Source organism: Dasypus novemcinctus, chromosome 2 (assembly GCF_030445035.2).
Source record: "Dasypus novemcinctus isolate mDasNov1 chromosome 2, mDasNov1.1.hap2, whole genome shotgun sequence".
In the NCBI taxonomy this organism is placed as follows: Eukaryota; Metazoa; Chordata; class Mammalia; order Cingulata; family Dasypodidae; genus Dasypus; species Dasypus novemcinctus.
Genome location: NC_080674.1, coordinates 194264584 through 194280245, shown reverse-complemented (window position 1 = coordinate 194280245; position 15662 = coordinate 194264584). Strand labels below are relative to the sequence as shown.

Below are 15662 nucleotides of genomic sequence, written 5' to 3'. Positions count from 1 at the left end.
AAAATAAAATTTAATTTCCCACTCAGATGTCACCATTGTCTTCTCCTTTACAGCTGGTCATGGTCAATATCCTCTGATCACCCACAGAGCTTAGTTCATTTTCCTACTGAGCAGATATCCAGTTAGAGTGGCTTTGTGCTCTTTTATCTACTGTAAACTAGGAGAGATCTTGCTGCCATCCATTCCCCAACGTTGCCCCCATGCCTAGGACAGTGGATTATGCCTAGCACACCCTCAATAAGTATTTGCTGAATAAATTAATTCAAGTCTGAGACAGGCTTGCAAGTGTTATGTGTAGAGGTCAAAAACTGTTTATAACATTCCAAAGTAGAGTCACAGAAATGCATCTTTCCTTATCCCTTTCCTAATAACCTTTCTCTCTCTATCCTCACTCCATCTACCCCCACGTCCAACAACCTTACTGGTGAGGATTTAGACACAAAAGAATTATATTCCTAGGGGTGAGGCAAGGATAAGAAATTATATGGCTAGAGATGGTTCTTTTGTAAAGAGTATGGATTGAGCCAGAGAGATGTAACTTAGAATTCAGCCTCTACTAAATGGGCCCTGCCCAGAGTATTCTTGGACAAGTTACTTTAACTCTCAGAAGTCTCTTTTTTTACCCTTTGAGTTACCTAGTTAATATTTTGTTAAATTCTATCTGTTCTTGACAAATTATTTCTATGTGGTGACTGAATATTCATACATTCATACAGCCTGCCCCATCCCAGGGGTTATGGTTCAGCCTCAGTACGAGGATTACATTGTTTATGGATGGTCCCCTCCAAGTCCATTCTGTGCTTCTCATGGTGGAGGGACCACCTAATTTCACATCAATTCTGAGCTACTACCCCGTGAGATGCACCGCTTCTGCCTTGATTTTTATCTGGTATAATTTACCTTCACAAAAATCTGACACAGGAGACTTTCTTTGTGCTCCATCTAAAGCCACAGCCTGTTTACAATTTCTTTATTGTAGAGTTCCACCTTATCTCACCACAACTACCTGTTCTTCGTAACAGAGAAAGTGAGCCCTGAACAAAGTATTCATTACATTTTACAACAAACAGTATGCATATGTAGTGCATGAAATCGTTACAGTAACACATTCCAAAACAAACATTTAACAGAGTTACTTATGAAACACGAATTTCCTCTTATCCCTCAATTATCAATTTTTTCTGTTGTGTAAGGTGCGAATTCACGATGAAGACGTGTTCCACATTTATTGAATGCTCTGAAATCCTCTTGATGACGGAACCTTTTATTGTAGCATAATGTGTGAATACCACCTCCAAAGTTTTCACACACATTAATCATTCATTTGAAGGGGGGGTTGTTTGTAATTTTCAAAAAGTTTCACTGATTCGACTAGTGTATTACAACATTTCAATAGCACATTCCAATCAATTTGTCTTGCTTTTGTGTGACTCTCCTATTAGATTTGTAACAGTCTGTATTGTTCTATTTTTCCTACAATGAAATCCAAATTTTGTCACAACCCCCCAAATCATTCAATTAAATCAAGTTTAACTTCATGATCACCATTATTAGATCCATCTATATTCCCTGAAGCCTGTCTCTCCCTGAATTTGCCTATTAGAGGCCCTTGGATTTTTTTTCAAGTGACCAGTATACATACTGATTCAAACCTATTCTCAAATTTCTTCCATTTCTAGTCACAGAATTTACTGATAGAAACTTTCTGATGGTGTGATTATGTGATCTCTAATTGAAGTCCTTTCCTCATTAACGTTTTATGTCCAAAATGTCTGTGCTTAAGATTTTTTTCACACTCCATCACTTTGATAGGTTTTATCCCCAATATGAACTATTTCATATTCCATATGGGTTCAACTACTTTGATACTGTGGAACCTTTCTTGTTGACCATGATTTAAAATCACACTGAAAAGATTACTCAGTCATCTACAATGGTTTCATTTACAGTGTGTAAATTATAAGCCATGAATAAGGACTTCAGACATTCTTACATTCATAAGGTATTTCTTCCATTTGAACTCTTTGAGACTTAGCAACCTCTACCTTCTACAGAGACGTCCTCATCCTGGTCCCATCCAGAGTATTCCCTCCCTCGAGGGTTCTCAACTGGAATGTGATACTATGATTTCCCATATTTGCCATATTTAAAGATTCTTCTCCGGTATGTGTTCTCTTATGTTTGGTAAGATTTGATCTGATATTAAAAGCCTTCCCACATACATTACATCTGTATGGCTTCTTTCCAGTGTGGATCCTTTTGTGTCGGTCAAGGACTGATCTATAATTGAAGGATTTCCCACACTCACAATTATAGGGTTGCTTCCCACGATGGATGCTTTTATGGTTGATAAGACTCGAGTGTGAGATGTATGCCTTCCCACACAGATCACATTCATAGGGTTTCTCGCCTGTGTGGATCCTTTTATGCACTGTGAGGCCAGAGCTGTTCCTGAATGCCTTCCCACACCTATCACATATATAAGGTTTCTCCCCTGTGTGGATTCTCTTGTGTTGAGAAAGCAGTGAGCTGTAACTGAAAGATTTCCCACACTCAACACATTTGAAGGGTTTCTCCCCAAGATGGACTCTTTTATGGCTTATAAGAGTTCTGCTTGAGAAAAAAGCTTTTCCACATTCATCACAAGTATAGGGTGTCTTGCCAGGGTGGGTACTTTTATGGTTAATAAGGCTTGAGTGGGAGATGTAAGCTTTTCCACACACATCACATTCATAGGGCTTCTCCCCAGTATGGATTCTTTTATGTACTTTAAGGCTTGAGTTGTTTCTGAAGACCTTCTCACACCTGTCACATTCATAGGGTTTCTCTCTAGTGTGGACCCTTTTGTGTTGAGAAAGGAGTGAAGTGTAATTATAAGATTTCTCACACACATCACATTTGTAGGGCCTCTCCCCAAGATGAATTTTTTTGTGGTTTATAAGGGTTCGGTATGTGATGAAGGCTTTCTCACAGTCATCACACTTATAGGGCTTCTCCCCAGGGTGGACACTTTTATGATTTATAAGGCTCGACAGTGAGATGTAGGCTTTCCCACATTCTTCACATTTGTAAGGTCTCTCCCCAGTGTGGATTCGTTTATGTACTTTAAGGCCTGAATTATTTCTGAAGGCTTTTCCACACTCATCACATCCAAAGGGTTTCTCCCTAGTATGAATCCTTTTATGTTGTTCAAGGGAAGAACTATAATTGAAGGATTTCTCACAATAGCTACATTTATAGGGCTTCTCCCGAAGATGTATTCCTTTGTGGTTTTTAAGGCTAGAGCGTGAGATATATGCTTTCCCACACACATCACATTTATAAGGTTTTTCCCCAGTATGGATTCTTCTGTGGACTTTGAGGCCTGCATTGTTTCTAAAGGTTTTCCCACACACATCACAAACATAAGGTCTCTCTCCAGTGTGAATGGTTCTATGTTGAAGAAGAAGAGAGTTATAACTGAAGGATTTTCCACACTCCTTGCATTCATGGGCTTTCTTCCCAGGGTGAATGCTTTTATGGACGGCGAGGCCTGAGCTGTAGCTGAAGGCTTTGCCACAGACATCACACTTGTAAGGTTTCTCTCCCGTGTGAATCCTTTTATGCACTATAAGGCCTGAGCTGTTCCTGAAGGCCTTCCCACATTCATCACATTCATAAGGTTTCTCTCCAGTGTGAATGACTTTATGCTGAATAAGGAGAGAACTATAATTAAAAGATTTCTCACACTCATCACATTTATAAGGTTTATCTCCAAAGTGGATGCTTTTATGGTTTAGAAGAGTTCTGCAAGTAATGAAGGCCTTCCCACACTCATCACATTCATAGGGCTTCTCACCTGTGTGAATCCGTTTGTGGACCCTAAGGCCAGAACTATTACTGAAGGTTTTCCCACAGATGTCACATTCATAGGGCTTCTCCCCTGTGTGGATCCTTTTGTGAACTCTGAGACCTGAGCTGTTCCTGAAGGCCTTCCCACACTCACCACATTCGTAGGGCTTCTCCCCAGTGTGAATCCTTTTATGTTGGTCCAAAACAGAGCTATAGTTGAAGGATTTTCCACACTCATCACACTTACAGTTCTTCTCCCCAGAATGGGTGCTTTTATGGTTTATAAGGCTGGAGTAGGACATGTAGGCTTTCCCACATTCCTCACACTTATACGGCTTCTCTCCAGTATGGATCCGCTTGTGGACTCGAAGGCTTGAGCTGCTCCGGAAAGTTCCTCCACAGTCATCACACTCATAGCGTTTTTCCCCAGTATGCATAATTTTATGTTGCACAAGGCGGGAATTATATTTGAAGGATTTCCCACACTCATCACATTTATGTGATTTAATAGCACTGATTTTCTGTGGTAGACTGGGGTGAGAGTTTCCATTAATGTTCTCCACATATTTGCCTTGTTCACTGCTTTTCTGTTCTATATGGACAATCTCATGTGTAATATGTTTTGAGCTCCGATGTAAGCTTTCCTCAGGTACCTCATCTTCCTGTTCTGTCTTTATATTTGCCATATGCTTGGCTTTGCCAATCTTTTCCCTGATGCCACTTTTCTCTTCCTTCATTCTTGTTCCCTCGGACTTTTCCAAATGATTCTCTACCTTGCTATCCCAATCACAAGTTTCACCAACCTTAGATTCCTGCATATGATCCTTGTGAAGACCTTCTATTTTGGGCCACTTAGATTCTGCATTTCCAAAGTTTTCATACTTTTCAGTTGATTCCTCATCTTCAGTACCTCTCATCTTCAAATGCGACACTAAATCAAGAAAATGAAAATACCTGTTCACTTTGTTTAGAAGAAAATGGAAAAGTTATATTAAAATTCACTCATTTGCTCAGCAAACATTTATTGAGTGCATGCTGTGCGACAGGTAACATTTTATGTATTGGAGATACAGCAGTGGACATGCCAAAATTTCTAGAGCCCTAGATTTTCAATGGAATGAAGAGCTTTTCTATTCTTGCCATAGCAGCTTAGCATGAAAGCAGGTTAAAATCTAAATGATGCACAGAACCAAGGAGCAATATTGATAGATTTCTGAACAATGACACCCAGTTAAGGAAAAAAAAAAAAGAGAGTAGAAGAAATATCTGAAGAATAAGAGAACAGAAAGATTAACTGGTAAGCAAAAGTTAGGAAGACAATAAGCAGAGGACAGGCAAAACTAAAGAAGCAGAGAAATCAATACCTGGGTAGGTATACATGAGAGGTAGTTACAAATGGGAGGATGATTATATTAGAGATGAAAAAGCAAGCTGTGGCTGCCTGGAGTTGGTTTGGCCTTCTGGACTTTCCCTCCAAAACAAAAAAAAAAAAACAAAAAAAAAACACTGACCCTGTAAAGTTGGCAGTTTCCACTTATCATAAGGGAGGAATTCTATATGAAAGACTACCCACTACCATGGCAGAGAAAGTCTTTTACTCATAATTATTAACAGGCTAACATTAGAGTATATCATAGATTAGAAGCAAAAATATAAGCCATCAAGCAAAGAAGTAATACTGCCTAGATTCAAGTACGTAGTTATGTGCTCTTGAGAAAGTTACTTCACCTTTTTTTCCTCATCTGTAAAATGAGGGCAATAAGGCTGTTGTGAATATTAAGTGAGATAAAATATGGAAAGCACTTAGAACAATGCATGTCACTTGATGAGTCTATATGTTATTTATTTTATTATTTATGATAGTATTTTCATTGTTAAGGACGAGAAGTCAGATTACAGGATCGAGGTTGGAACCTGGGGACTCAGGGAAGGTAAGCTCTTTCTCAAAGCTGATTTTAGGGCTTAGGCAGGGACTTTCTGATCACCTATCACCCCTTGAAGGCACTCTGTACATAACTGGGACACCATCAGCATCCACTGACAGACTCCACTGACTCCTAAGAACAACAACAAAAAACATTTCTAAGCCAGTTATCCCCCAGCCTTAGATATTTAGGCATTTGTGACTAGACATAGTTAAAATTTGGATCCCCCCTTTTTACCTTCGGTATTAGACTCTCTTAAGTCAGGAGTCTGAAATCCTGCCACTCCTACTTAGAAACTCTATATGCAAACATGTGAGGAGGAAGTAGGGGCACTAAATGAAAAGTAAGATACACACCTTTCTGTCATGTATAAAGAAACAGACTCATGATCCAACTTATGTTTATGGGAACGATATACTCCAAATTAAAATTTAAAGAACAGGAAAGGATATTAACTCCTGGTATCACCAGGAAGATTAAATAAAGCATGCCTCAGCAGACATTAAAACAAAAGGTGGTTTAGCTGAGAGAACTTCACAAAATGATGTGATATGTAATAAGTCATCAGAGTTCACTGAGGAATGGTGCATGTCCTAGTTTCATGCCTCCCTTTATTACTTTGGGCAGAGCAGTCTATGTCACCTAAAGGATGATGGCTACTGGGTAGGCAATGAAATTCCAGAATCATCAACAGCTACACATCTTTTATGTATGCTCTGAATCCCACTCCCATACCACAACAAGGACCCTGCTCCATCAATTTCCCCTCAGCCTTTATGGTCATGGCCGATGGGGTTAACTACCAGGGCAGATGGCCCCTCTTTGGAAATGGTGTTTATGTGTGATGAATCTGGACTCAGATGGGATCTCCCTTCATAAGACTTTCATGCTAATGTGCTGGAGGTGCAGTTAATGTTGGGGTTTAAGATATATTTAGGGGATTTGAATCTCTGGACTGACAATGTGATAGCCAGATCCTGAGCCTCAACAGACTCCAGCACCTACAATCTGATTTATTGGACTTACCACACTCAGCTAAGATGGAGGTGAAGAAGGACAACCACCACACCATGGAGCCTAGAGTGATTACAACTGAAAATGGGAGGATTGCATCCAGCATCCAGGTGGAATCTGAGCCTCCTCTTGACATAAAGGTGCAATGGACACAACCAAACCAGTGTCCACATAGAAGAGGTGGCATTGGATTGGGAAAAGTGGACATAATGGACAAAGGGTATGGGGAAAGGCAGGAAGAGATGAGAGGTGGAGGCGTCTTCGGGACATGGAGCTGCCCTGGATGGTGCTTCAGAGGTAATCACCGGACATTGTAAATCCTCACAGGGCCTACATGATGGAATAGAGGAGAGTATGGGCCATGATGTGAACCAATGTATATGAGGTGCAGAGGTGCCCAAAGATGTACTTACCAAATCCAATGGATGTGTCAGGATGATGGGAACGAGTGTTGTTGGGGGGGGGGGAGAGGGGGGGTGGGGGGGGTGGGGTTGAATGGGACCTCACATATATATTTTTAATGTAATATTATTACAAAGTCAATTAAAAAAAAATTAAAAAATAAAAAATAAAATAAAATAAAAAAAAAAAAATAAAAGGAAAAAAAAAAAAAAAAAATTTCCCCTCAGCCTTGGTCCCTCAATCTTTACTGGTCCTCAGCCCTCAAGAAAGGCATCTAAGTTCCCACAACTGTAAAACAAACTCTCCTAAAATAAATAGACAAAAATTGCTAGGGAAAGCTATAAGGGAGAAAAGTCACACCAAATATTAAAGCCTTTATAATTAAAACAGTCTTATACTGGTTTATGAATAGACAGAGAATTTAATGGACTGGAACAGAAAATATAGAAATAGACCTAAACACAAATATAAATTGAATATATGATAAAGACGGTATCTTCAATTATTGAGACAAAGATGGTCTTTTTAATAGTGTTGAGATGACTGTAAAGCCATTTGGAAAAAGATAAAACTAGATCAATTCCTCACACTATACGTAGCAATAAACTCTAAATGGAGCAGAGATCTAAATTTTAAAAGTGAAACTATATAAACACTATAAGAAAACATGGGTGAGTACCTCTATACGGCAAAACTTTCTAACTATGACCCAGGTACAATAAAAGAAAGGATTGTTAAATTTGACTATATAAACTTTTTCTAACTTATATGACAAAAAAGCACCATAAATAAAATAGGGGAAAATATGACAAAAGTAGAGGGAAATGTTTGTAATATACATCATATATAAAGGGTTAATATCCCTAATACACAATGTTCAAAAATTGAAGAAAAACAGACAAAAATCCTACAGAAAAATGGATAAAAGATAGGAACTTCAAAAAAAAAAAAAGAGATGGTCCTTAAACATGTGAAATGATTTTCATCTTTGCACATAAAAGAAATACAAATAAGAAAAACATTTCTCACCTGTCAGATCAGCAAATATTCAAAAGCTTGACTATATATTCTTTCAGTGACACTTGGGGGAAACATGCACTCACTGCTGGGAATAAAACTTGGCACAATGCCTACTGAGGGGAATTTGCCAATATTTAACAAAATTCTATATATTTATATGTGTGTATATATACATACACACAAAGACACATATATGTGCACATATATAATGTTCTACATATTCTAAAAATAAAATTTAACCAAGGAGAATGGGAAAGAGGTAAAAACAATTAAAATGAAAAGCAAACAGAAACAAATGAAAAGTTCACAACTTTTCCTCTACACTTGCTGTTTATGTATGTTCATCTATGAATGCGATACTTCAATAAAATTCTATTTTTAAAAAAAGCAAAACAATAAACAAAAAACCCAGAAACAAACGAACCTAATTGTGTTTCACATGAATACCATAACGACTCTAAGGGAAAACACACACACACACTCTCAAGCACCACAAAAAGAAATAAAGAGCTAAGTCAGGTAAACTCAGAAACATAGTTTTGGACTATATAATATATGCCCTCAGCCTTGGAAAGGCTCAGGGGTTGGATGGGGAAGAAGAGAAGAAGAACTGCAAAGAGATTCTCAACTCTTTTTGTAGCAGGTTTGTTTCATGTAGTGGGATGGGCAAACCAATTCTGAAACAATTTTAGAGGCATTATGGGGCTGAGTAAGCGGGTAAATGAGTTGCTATAAGGAGCCAGGGCTATCTTGGAGAAAGAAGGGACACAGAAATACAGAATAGGGGAAAACAAAAAAGCATCCTGAAGGGACGAGTTGGGAGTTACTGGTGTGAATCCGTGATTTCTATAATATTTTTATGTACATATTTGTGCATATATATGAGGGTATGATATTCACATGTATGTATATTTATATGCATATGTGAGTAAACATGCATATGTTCCTTAGCTCTGTTCACTGAAAAGTCAAGAAGCAAAAACAGCTCTATGGTAATAAGTACATCTAGCATCCTGTTTTGGGTTTCTACTACCACTCCCTGCTAAAAGGAATCAGGGCTTCTCCAAGATATGAGTGATTCTAGGCTGGGGGCAGGGTACGTATAGCTGGGACATCTTGCCAGGCCAGCAAGGAGATGCTCCAAAAATTGATGGGGGTATGTCACATGACTGCAGGAGCCAGCTTGAACACCCAATTTAAGTCCCATAAATAAAGCTCAGTAATGAAATATAAACTATTGAAAATATAAGATTTCATGAGTCCACACAGACACTAAACACACAAACAAACAGGAAGGCCTCTTGTTTACAACAGAATGTGAGGGCCTGCTGATAAATGTGAAGGGAAGAGTAGAATTAGAAAAATTAGCATTTATAACTCTCGAAGACTGGATCAGGGCAGAATCATCAATGGATTCTATATCTAGGAGATTTTGACAAGGAGTAGGATATCTGCATGGTTTTAAAATGTCCCCCTACAGTATACAGTTTTTATTTGGAGTGAAGAAAAAGTTTTGGTAATGGATGGTGGTGATGGCACAACACTGTGAATGTAATTAACATCACTGAATTATATATTTGAAAGTGGTTAAAACAGAAAATGTTATGTTGTATATATGTTACCACACTAAAAAATATAAGTCACCCACAGATGGCTGATTAGTTTAAAGAAAAATTAATAATTATACAATGGAGAAAATTAAGACAGTGCTTTAATCAGGTATTCTAAATTAACATCATCAATGGGGGCAGAGGGACATTATGTGCTTCCATATGCATTCTCACCTATAAGAATGCATGACCTGACTTGAATTACAATGAAACATCAGGAAAATCCAAAATTATGAACATTCTACTAAAGGGGGTGGGGGGATGTGAGAAGGAGCTTGTACATATGGACTGTGTTTTCAAAAGCATAGAAAGGCTAGGGAAATGTTTCAGATCAAAGAAGGTTACCAAGACTTGATCATTAAATTCAACACCTGACCTTAACAGGCTCCATACTGGAGGGAAAAAACTGTTATAAAAAAATAATCTGTCAATTGACAAAATTGGAATAAAATGGTAGATTAGAAAAAAGTAGTATCAACATTAAATTGACTTAAGTTGACAAATGTACTATAGTTACGTAAGAATATTCTTAGGAAATACACACACAGAGAAGTATTTAGGGGTAAAGGGCCATGATGTATGTAAGTTACCCTCAAATGATTTAGAAAGAAAATATTTATGAAAGAATAAGATAGCACAAATGAAGAAAAATCTTATTATATAGGTGAACCTGAGAAAAGGGTATATGGGTATTCTTACTATTATTCTTATTCTTGAAATTTTTCTGTATGTGTGAAATTATTTCCAAATAAAAAGTTTAAAAAAGTATCAGGGGGTAAATTATAAATTTCTTCAACTATATCTCTCCCTCGACGTACTGCTTTCGCTATCCTACCTTCTGTTCAACATTGTGTTTTGGGAAAAGGGTCTTCATGTTCCCTGTTTCATCTTGAGTCCTTTCTCTTCTGACTCATATCTCCCCAAGCAACCCCATCTATGTGTATGGTTCCTACCACCCCTACAAGCTGTCTCTCAAATCCTCATCTCTGGCCCAGATCCCTCTTGTCAATTACAAACACTTATATTCACCCGTGTCCTATCCTTTGCCAAAATCAGATGCAGACTCTTCTGTTCCCCTCAAACTTCCACATCCAAACACAACTGATTCTACTGCCTAACTATTTCTCAAGCTCCCCCCACCCTTACCCTGACTCCCAACTCCAGTATCCTACTGTTAAGGCCTAATTTAAACCCTCCTAAATTTCCTTCTCAAGTATTGAATAGTTTCCCTACCTTCACTCTTATTCCTATCCAATTCTCCAAAATAGTCAGGAGTTTTGTAAAATGCACATCTGGTAACTCCCCAATGTTACCTAGTAAGGCCCTCTCATTTCCTATGCTTTCCACACACTCTGAACTCCAGGCCACATGGAGTGATTGCTGGATACCAAGTGGGCCATACTGCCACTGAACTTATTAATTGTTGGCCAGGAAGGATCCTTTTCCCCTGACTCTGACAGGCTAATTCTTAGTCCTCTTCCTGTCTTCTGAGATTACCTGTTTCCTTGACTGCCAGTTGACCAGGTCTGTATGAAATCAAATACTTCACTACTTGCCTCTCAGACCTAGCCAGAGATCCAGAATTTCCCTGTTCAGGCCCTGCTTAACCTCCTCTGTTTTGGTAGGGGCACAGTATCCTATCACTCATTGTATTTCAAGTCCTCTTATTGATTGGAATCGAAACAGATCAATATAAATGTGCATCTTCATTGAAAATAGATGATTTGAAATGAAATTAATATTAACCAATACTAATAAGTCCAAAACACTGGAAGAAAAGTACTAAGAATTATAAAGCCAATTCTGCTTTTTTAAAGCTGCCAAAATATAGAGACAATCAAGGGAATGTAACTAAATATTAAGATACCCTTAAACACAGTATTAAAGATGCATTCTAGTATCTCAAGTTATCTCTGAGGCTGAATGTTGCCCAAAGAACTTAATGCTTAACTTAAGCATATGACCCATATGCTGCTTTTTCTCCAGGTACCTAGCTTCTCCTAGAGATGCAGAGATGGGTATGACAAGACCCTGCCCTCAGAGTTTACAGACTAGTAGGAGATCTGACAGAAAAAAAACTAACAACCTAGAAAAGCACCTGGCACATAGTAAGACCTTGCCCCTAATACCTGCTGTCCCAGTTCTGGAGAATCAGGAGAAACTTCTCAAATATCTCAAAAATCCAGACAAGTCCTAAGAAAGGAATTATGGTGCAATCTGGCTGAAAATTTTACAGCTATTAACAGCAGACTACTGTTTAGTACAACAAATCCGCATTTACGTTGAATTTTCAGAACATCGACTATATTCTGCAAGTCAATCTACTATCTCAAGTGTCAATTCTGTACCTTGAGTTCTTGGATGCTGTATTTGACTTGGAGATGACCAGAGAAAGAAGAAAACAGGGGGAATGTAATAACAAAAAATCAGTGACTCAGAAGAAAGAATACATAGGAAGGGAGAGAGTAAGACAATGAAAAATGGGACTAAGGAGTAAGTAAGAGAAGGAAGAAAGGGAATATAATTTGTGCTTTAGTTACCACTGCACTTAATTTATGAATATTACAAATGTAAATGGCTAACATGAGTTGCTTCTACTGCTTAAAGGTAGACATAGGGATAAACGTGAGTTTTCTTTAAAGTAAAAAATGAAGTAAACATTCCTCATACCTGATAGTGGAGAAGATATTCTGAAAGGAAGGCTGAGAAATTTCCGAAACTGAAGAGGTGGGAACTGGCTTGAAGAGAGTTATTTATAAAATTAGTCTATGAAGCTAGTGTAAAATTAAGCATTATAAGCAATTCTTAGGAGAGAAATGCTAATATAGGTTTATTTGTTCTTTAAACATTCTACATGAGTTATTTGATACTTATTTGGAATATTTAACAATCTGTCAATAACTAGCTGAGTTAATGTAAAAGAAAAATTACTTCGATTGTTTAGCTCCTTCTTTTAAAACCCTCGTTCAGATAGGCCCTAAAATCACATCATCAAGTGCACCACTGTTTGAAGTTAACAAAAAATTAGAAACAATTCAGATGTGTATTTTTCTGACACATCTATGATAAAGTGTAGAGGACTTTACCACCTGTGTGAAAAAAGGGGGACTAACTACAATCATATTTGCCAGTATTTGCTTAGAAACCCTGGATGTATACATTAACTAAAAGTAAAAACAAGTGGTTTGTTAAAGGGGTGGGGCCTAGGAAGATGGCTGAGCAGAGTGGGAGGGAGCCTCTTCACTGACAGCTTTTTATACTATATACAGTATATACTTACATATACTTTTTATATAAGGCTTAATAGCTAAACCTTATGAATGTACTACATATTCAAAAAAACAAGGAGGGAAAAAGCCTCGTCCTTTCCAAAAGAAAATACTTCTGATGGCCACCTAGTCCAAACGTCTTACAGCAGCACACCCAGTTTTGGCACTCCCCATTCATCTTCCCACCTCTCCACACCAAGGTTTCTGCAGGCTGCTCTCGGGTTCTAGAGCCTCCTCCACCTTCCCTTTAACTAGTTAACTCCTCAGCCTGAGGGCCGCCTCTTCCGGGGAAACCCCTGTCAAGTCTACAGGCGAGGCGACCCAAGGACGAGGGCCAAGAAGCGCCTCTCCTGGACTTGTCCACACCTGCAGCAGGTGTCGCTAACCATTACCCCCAAAGGAAAAAAAAGGGGGGGTGGGGGTCGGTGGGAGTTCGAATTAGATTACCCCGAGAGGTCCCTCAAACATATTTCACTCTCAAATCCTGGGGCCAAACTTGGAACTGCGGCGGAGCGCGACAGGGGGATTATTTTAAAGCGCTATTTTTCAAGGTTCCTCTCCGACCTGAGGGAATAGCAGGGAATAGTTGAGGAACAACGGGAGCCAGACACCGGCCGTTCTCCGGACACCAGGTAGCCCCAACCCGACCCGGGCCCGCTGGGACGGCCCTAGTTGGGGCCCACAGGAAGCCCGGTCTGTTCCAGGAGCGCGCCCTACACCCCTCGGCCGTCCCGAGGTCTTCCCTCCCCTACCCCGGCCAGGACCCAAGGGGCAGCCGGGACCCATCCAAGGGAAAGGCGTGGCGGCGAGGACACGGGGCGGAAGAGCGGGCAGCCGCGGACTCACGTACTGGCTCAGGCGGCGCCGTGGGAGGCCGACCGCCGGCGGGACAAAAGCCCGGACGGCCCGGCCGGAAGAACCCTCGCCGGCCTGGGATACTTCCGAGTCCTCTCTGGGACTCCGACGTGCTGACTCGATGGTACCTCCCCTCCCCTCCCGGACCCCTCAGTTCAGACACGTGATCTGTGACGTAAGGATGACGTTACGCGGAGGAGGGTCTTTCCTCATCTACAATCTATTGCGTGTGGCGAGTAAGCACTGCAGGCGGAACCTGGGGGTGGAGGAAGGTCTCGCGACTCGGCAATGACGCGGAGCCCCACCCCCCGGGAGCGGGTACCATCTCCCAGGCAGGAGGGCAGGGCCTGAGCAGGGCCTGGAGCAGGTGGGGACCTCCGGACCCACAGGGGCCCCAGCTTGCCTCGGACTCCCGCCCCCTCTCCACATCTCCTCGCGGGCATAGGCTCCAGAACCTGTGTCCTGAAATAATTGAAAAGCTTCCTGTTGGAGGAAATACAGCGCTTATTGGGACAGAGACTGATTGAGTGTAAGCAGAGTTTATTGAGAAGCTCTGCAAACGGAGGGGGTCTGAAGAACAGACTTCAGCCCACTCCTGGAAAGGGGGAATTTGAATTTATACAGTACATTCTTAGGCGGGGGAATGATAGTGGGAGGGGGTTGAGGGTCCGAGTGAGGTACAGAGACCAGTAGGAGGCTTTAGAGGTGTGAAAATTTTCCTGATAATGATTAGGGAGTTTATGGTCTCGGAATACTGGAGGAGCAAATGTTTCTTTTGATCTGTAGGGTTTTAAAGGGTTTCTTTATTTCCTCCGGTGTGTAAATATGAAGGTTTCAGTTTCCCTCTGATACGCTGGTGGACGTAGTCATTCTCCTTCTGATATGCAAATGGTGAAGATCTCTATCTCCCTTTAAGGGTTCCTTTGTTTAACCTGTGGGAAAGAGCTGTGCCCTCTTACTGGGGGAGGAGGTTTACCTTTCTCCCAATGCATATCAGGGGAAACTGAGGTATAACTTGTTAATTATTGCAAACCTGTAATACTACCCTTGTGTGCTTTTTTACATTAACGTGAAAATATATTTTTTCATCTTAATTTAAAAAATTGCTCTATATAGGATTTTTGGCATATTATTAATACTGGCATTTGAAAACAAATATGTTTATTCCCTCAAATGTGTCTCATGGAATCTAAGTCCACAACGTTTTGATAGCTACTGGTCTTACCGAATTCTGTCGAGGTTCTTGGCTATGCTGCAGAAATGAATTTCAAGAGCACGGTGGGTAAGTTAGGTCAGTAATTTATTCAGGTAGGGAGGGAAGAGAAATGGGAGAAAATAACAGAGCAGGGGTCCCAAGTAGAGAGGAAGGGGGTGAAAAGGGATAAAGAGGGCTGGTTTACAAACTACAATTCCCCATTATAGATTATAAGTCCCCAGATCTACTTGCGTGGCTGTTGTGGAATTTAAGAGAAGTTTAATTATTTGAGTATAGAGAGGCCAGGACTCAGGAATGATTTTGAGAAGGAAAAATGGTTTATTGACGGCCGGCCGGACTCGGGAGCTTTCAGTTTGAATCCCGAGCCCGGAACAAGATTTTCAAACGTCTTTTATACAGAGAGGAAAGGCCAAATGGTCCCTTTGTTTCAGTTCTCAACAGGCTTCAATTAGCATATATTTTCCACATCTTAGGTAAGCTTTTAGCATGGACTCCAGACATTTTAGATAAGCCTTTAGCG

General features: G+C 40.1%; 1 protein-coding gene across 4 annotated transcripts; it reads right to left on the bottom strand.

Moving 5' to 3' along the window:
- Positions 1-926: 926 nt before the first annotated feature.
- Positions 927-14219, bottom strand: ZFP62 (ZFP62 zinc finger protein). 4 transcript variants are annotated; one of them, XM_058283693.2, is made up of 3 exons: positions 13922-14098; positions 12473-12540; positions 927-4762 (listed from the first exon to the last, which is right to left on the bottom strand). In XM_058283693.2, the coding sequence occupies exon 3, from the start codon at positions 4746-4748 to the stop codon at positions 2049-2051; it is 2700 nt and encodes an 899-aa protein (XP_058139676.1). In that variant the 5' UTR covers positions 4749-4762; positions 12473-12540; positions 13922-14098; the 3' UTR covers positions 927-2048. The 4 variants fall into 4 exon arrangements, with proteins under 4 accessions (XP_058139676.1, XP_058139684.1, XP_004447795.2 ...); XM_058283701.2 differs by having other exon boundaries at positions 12473-12536; positions 13922-14030; XM_004447738.5 differs by lacking the exon at positions 12473-12540 and having other exon boundaries at positions 13922-14219.
- Between the last annotated feature and the right edge of the window lie 1443 nt (positions 14220-15662).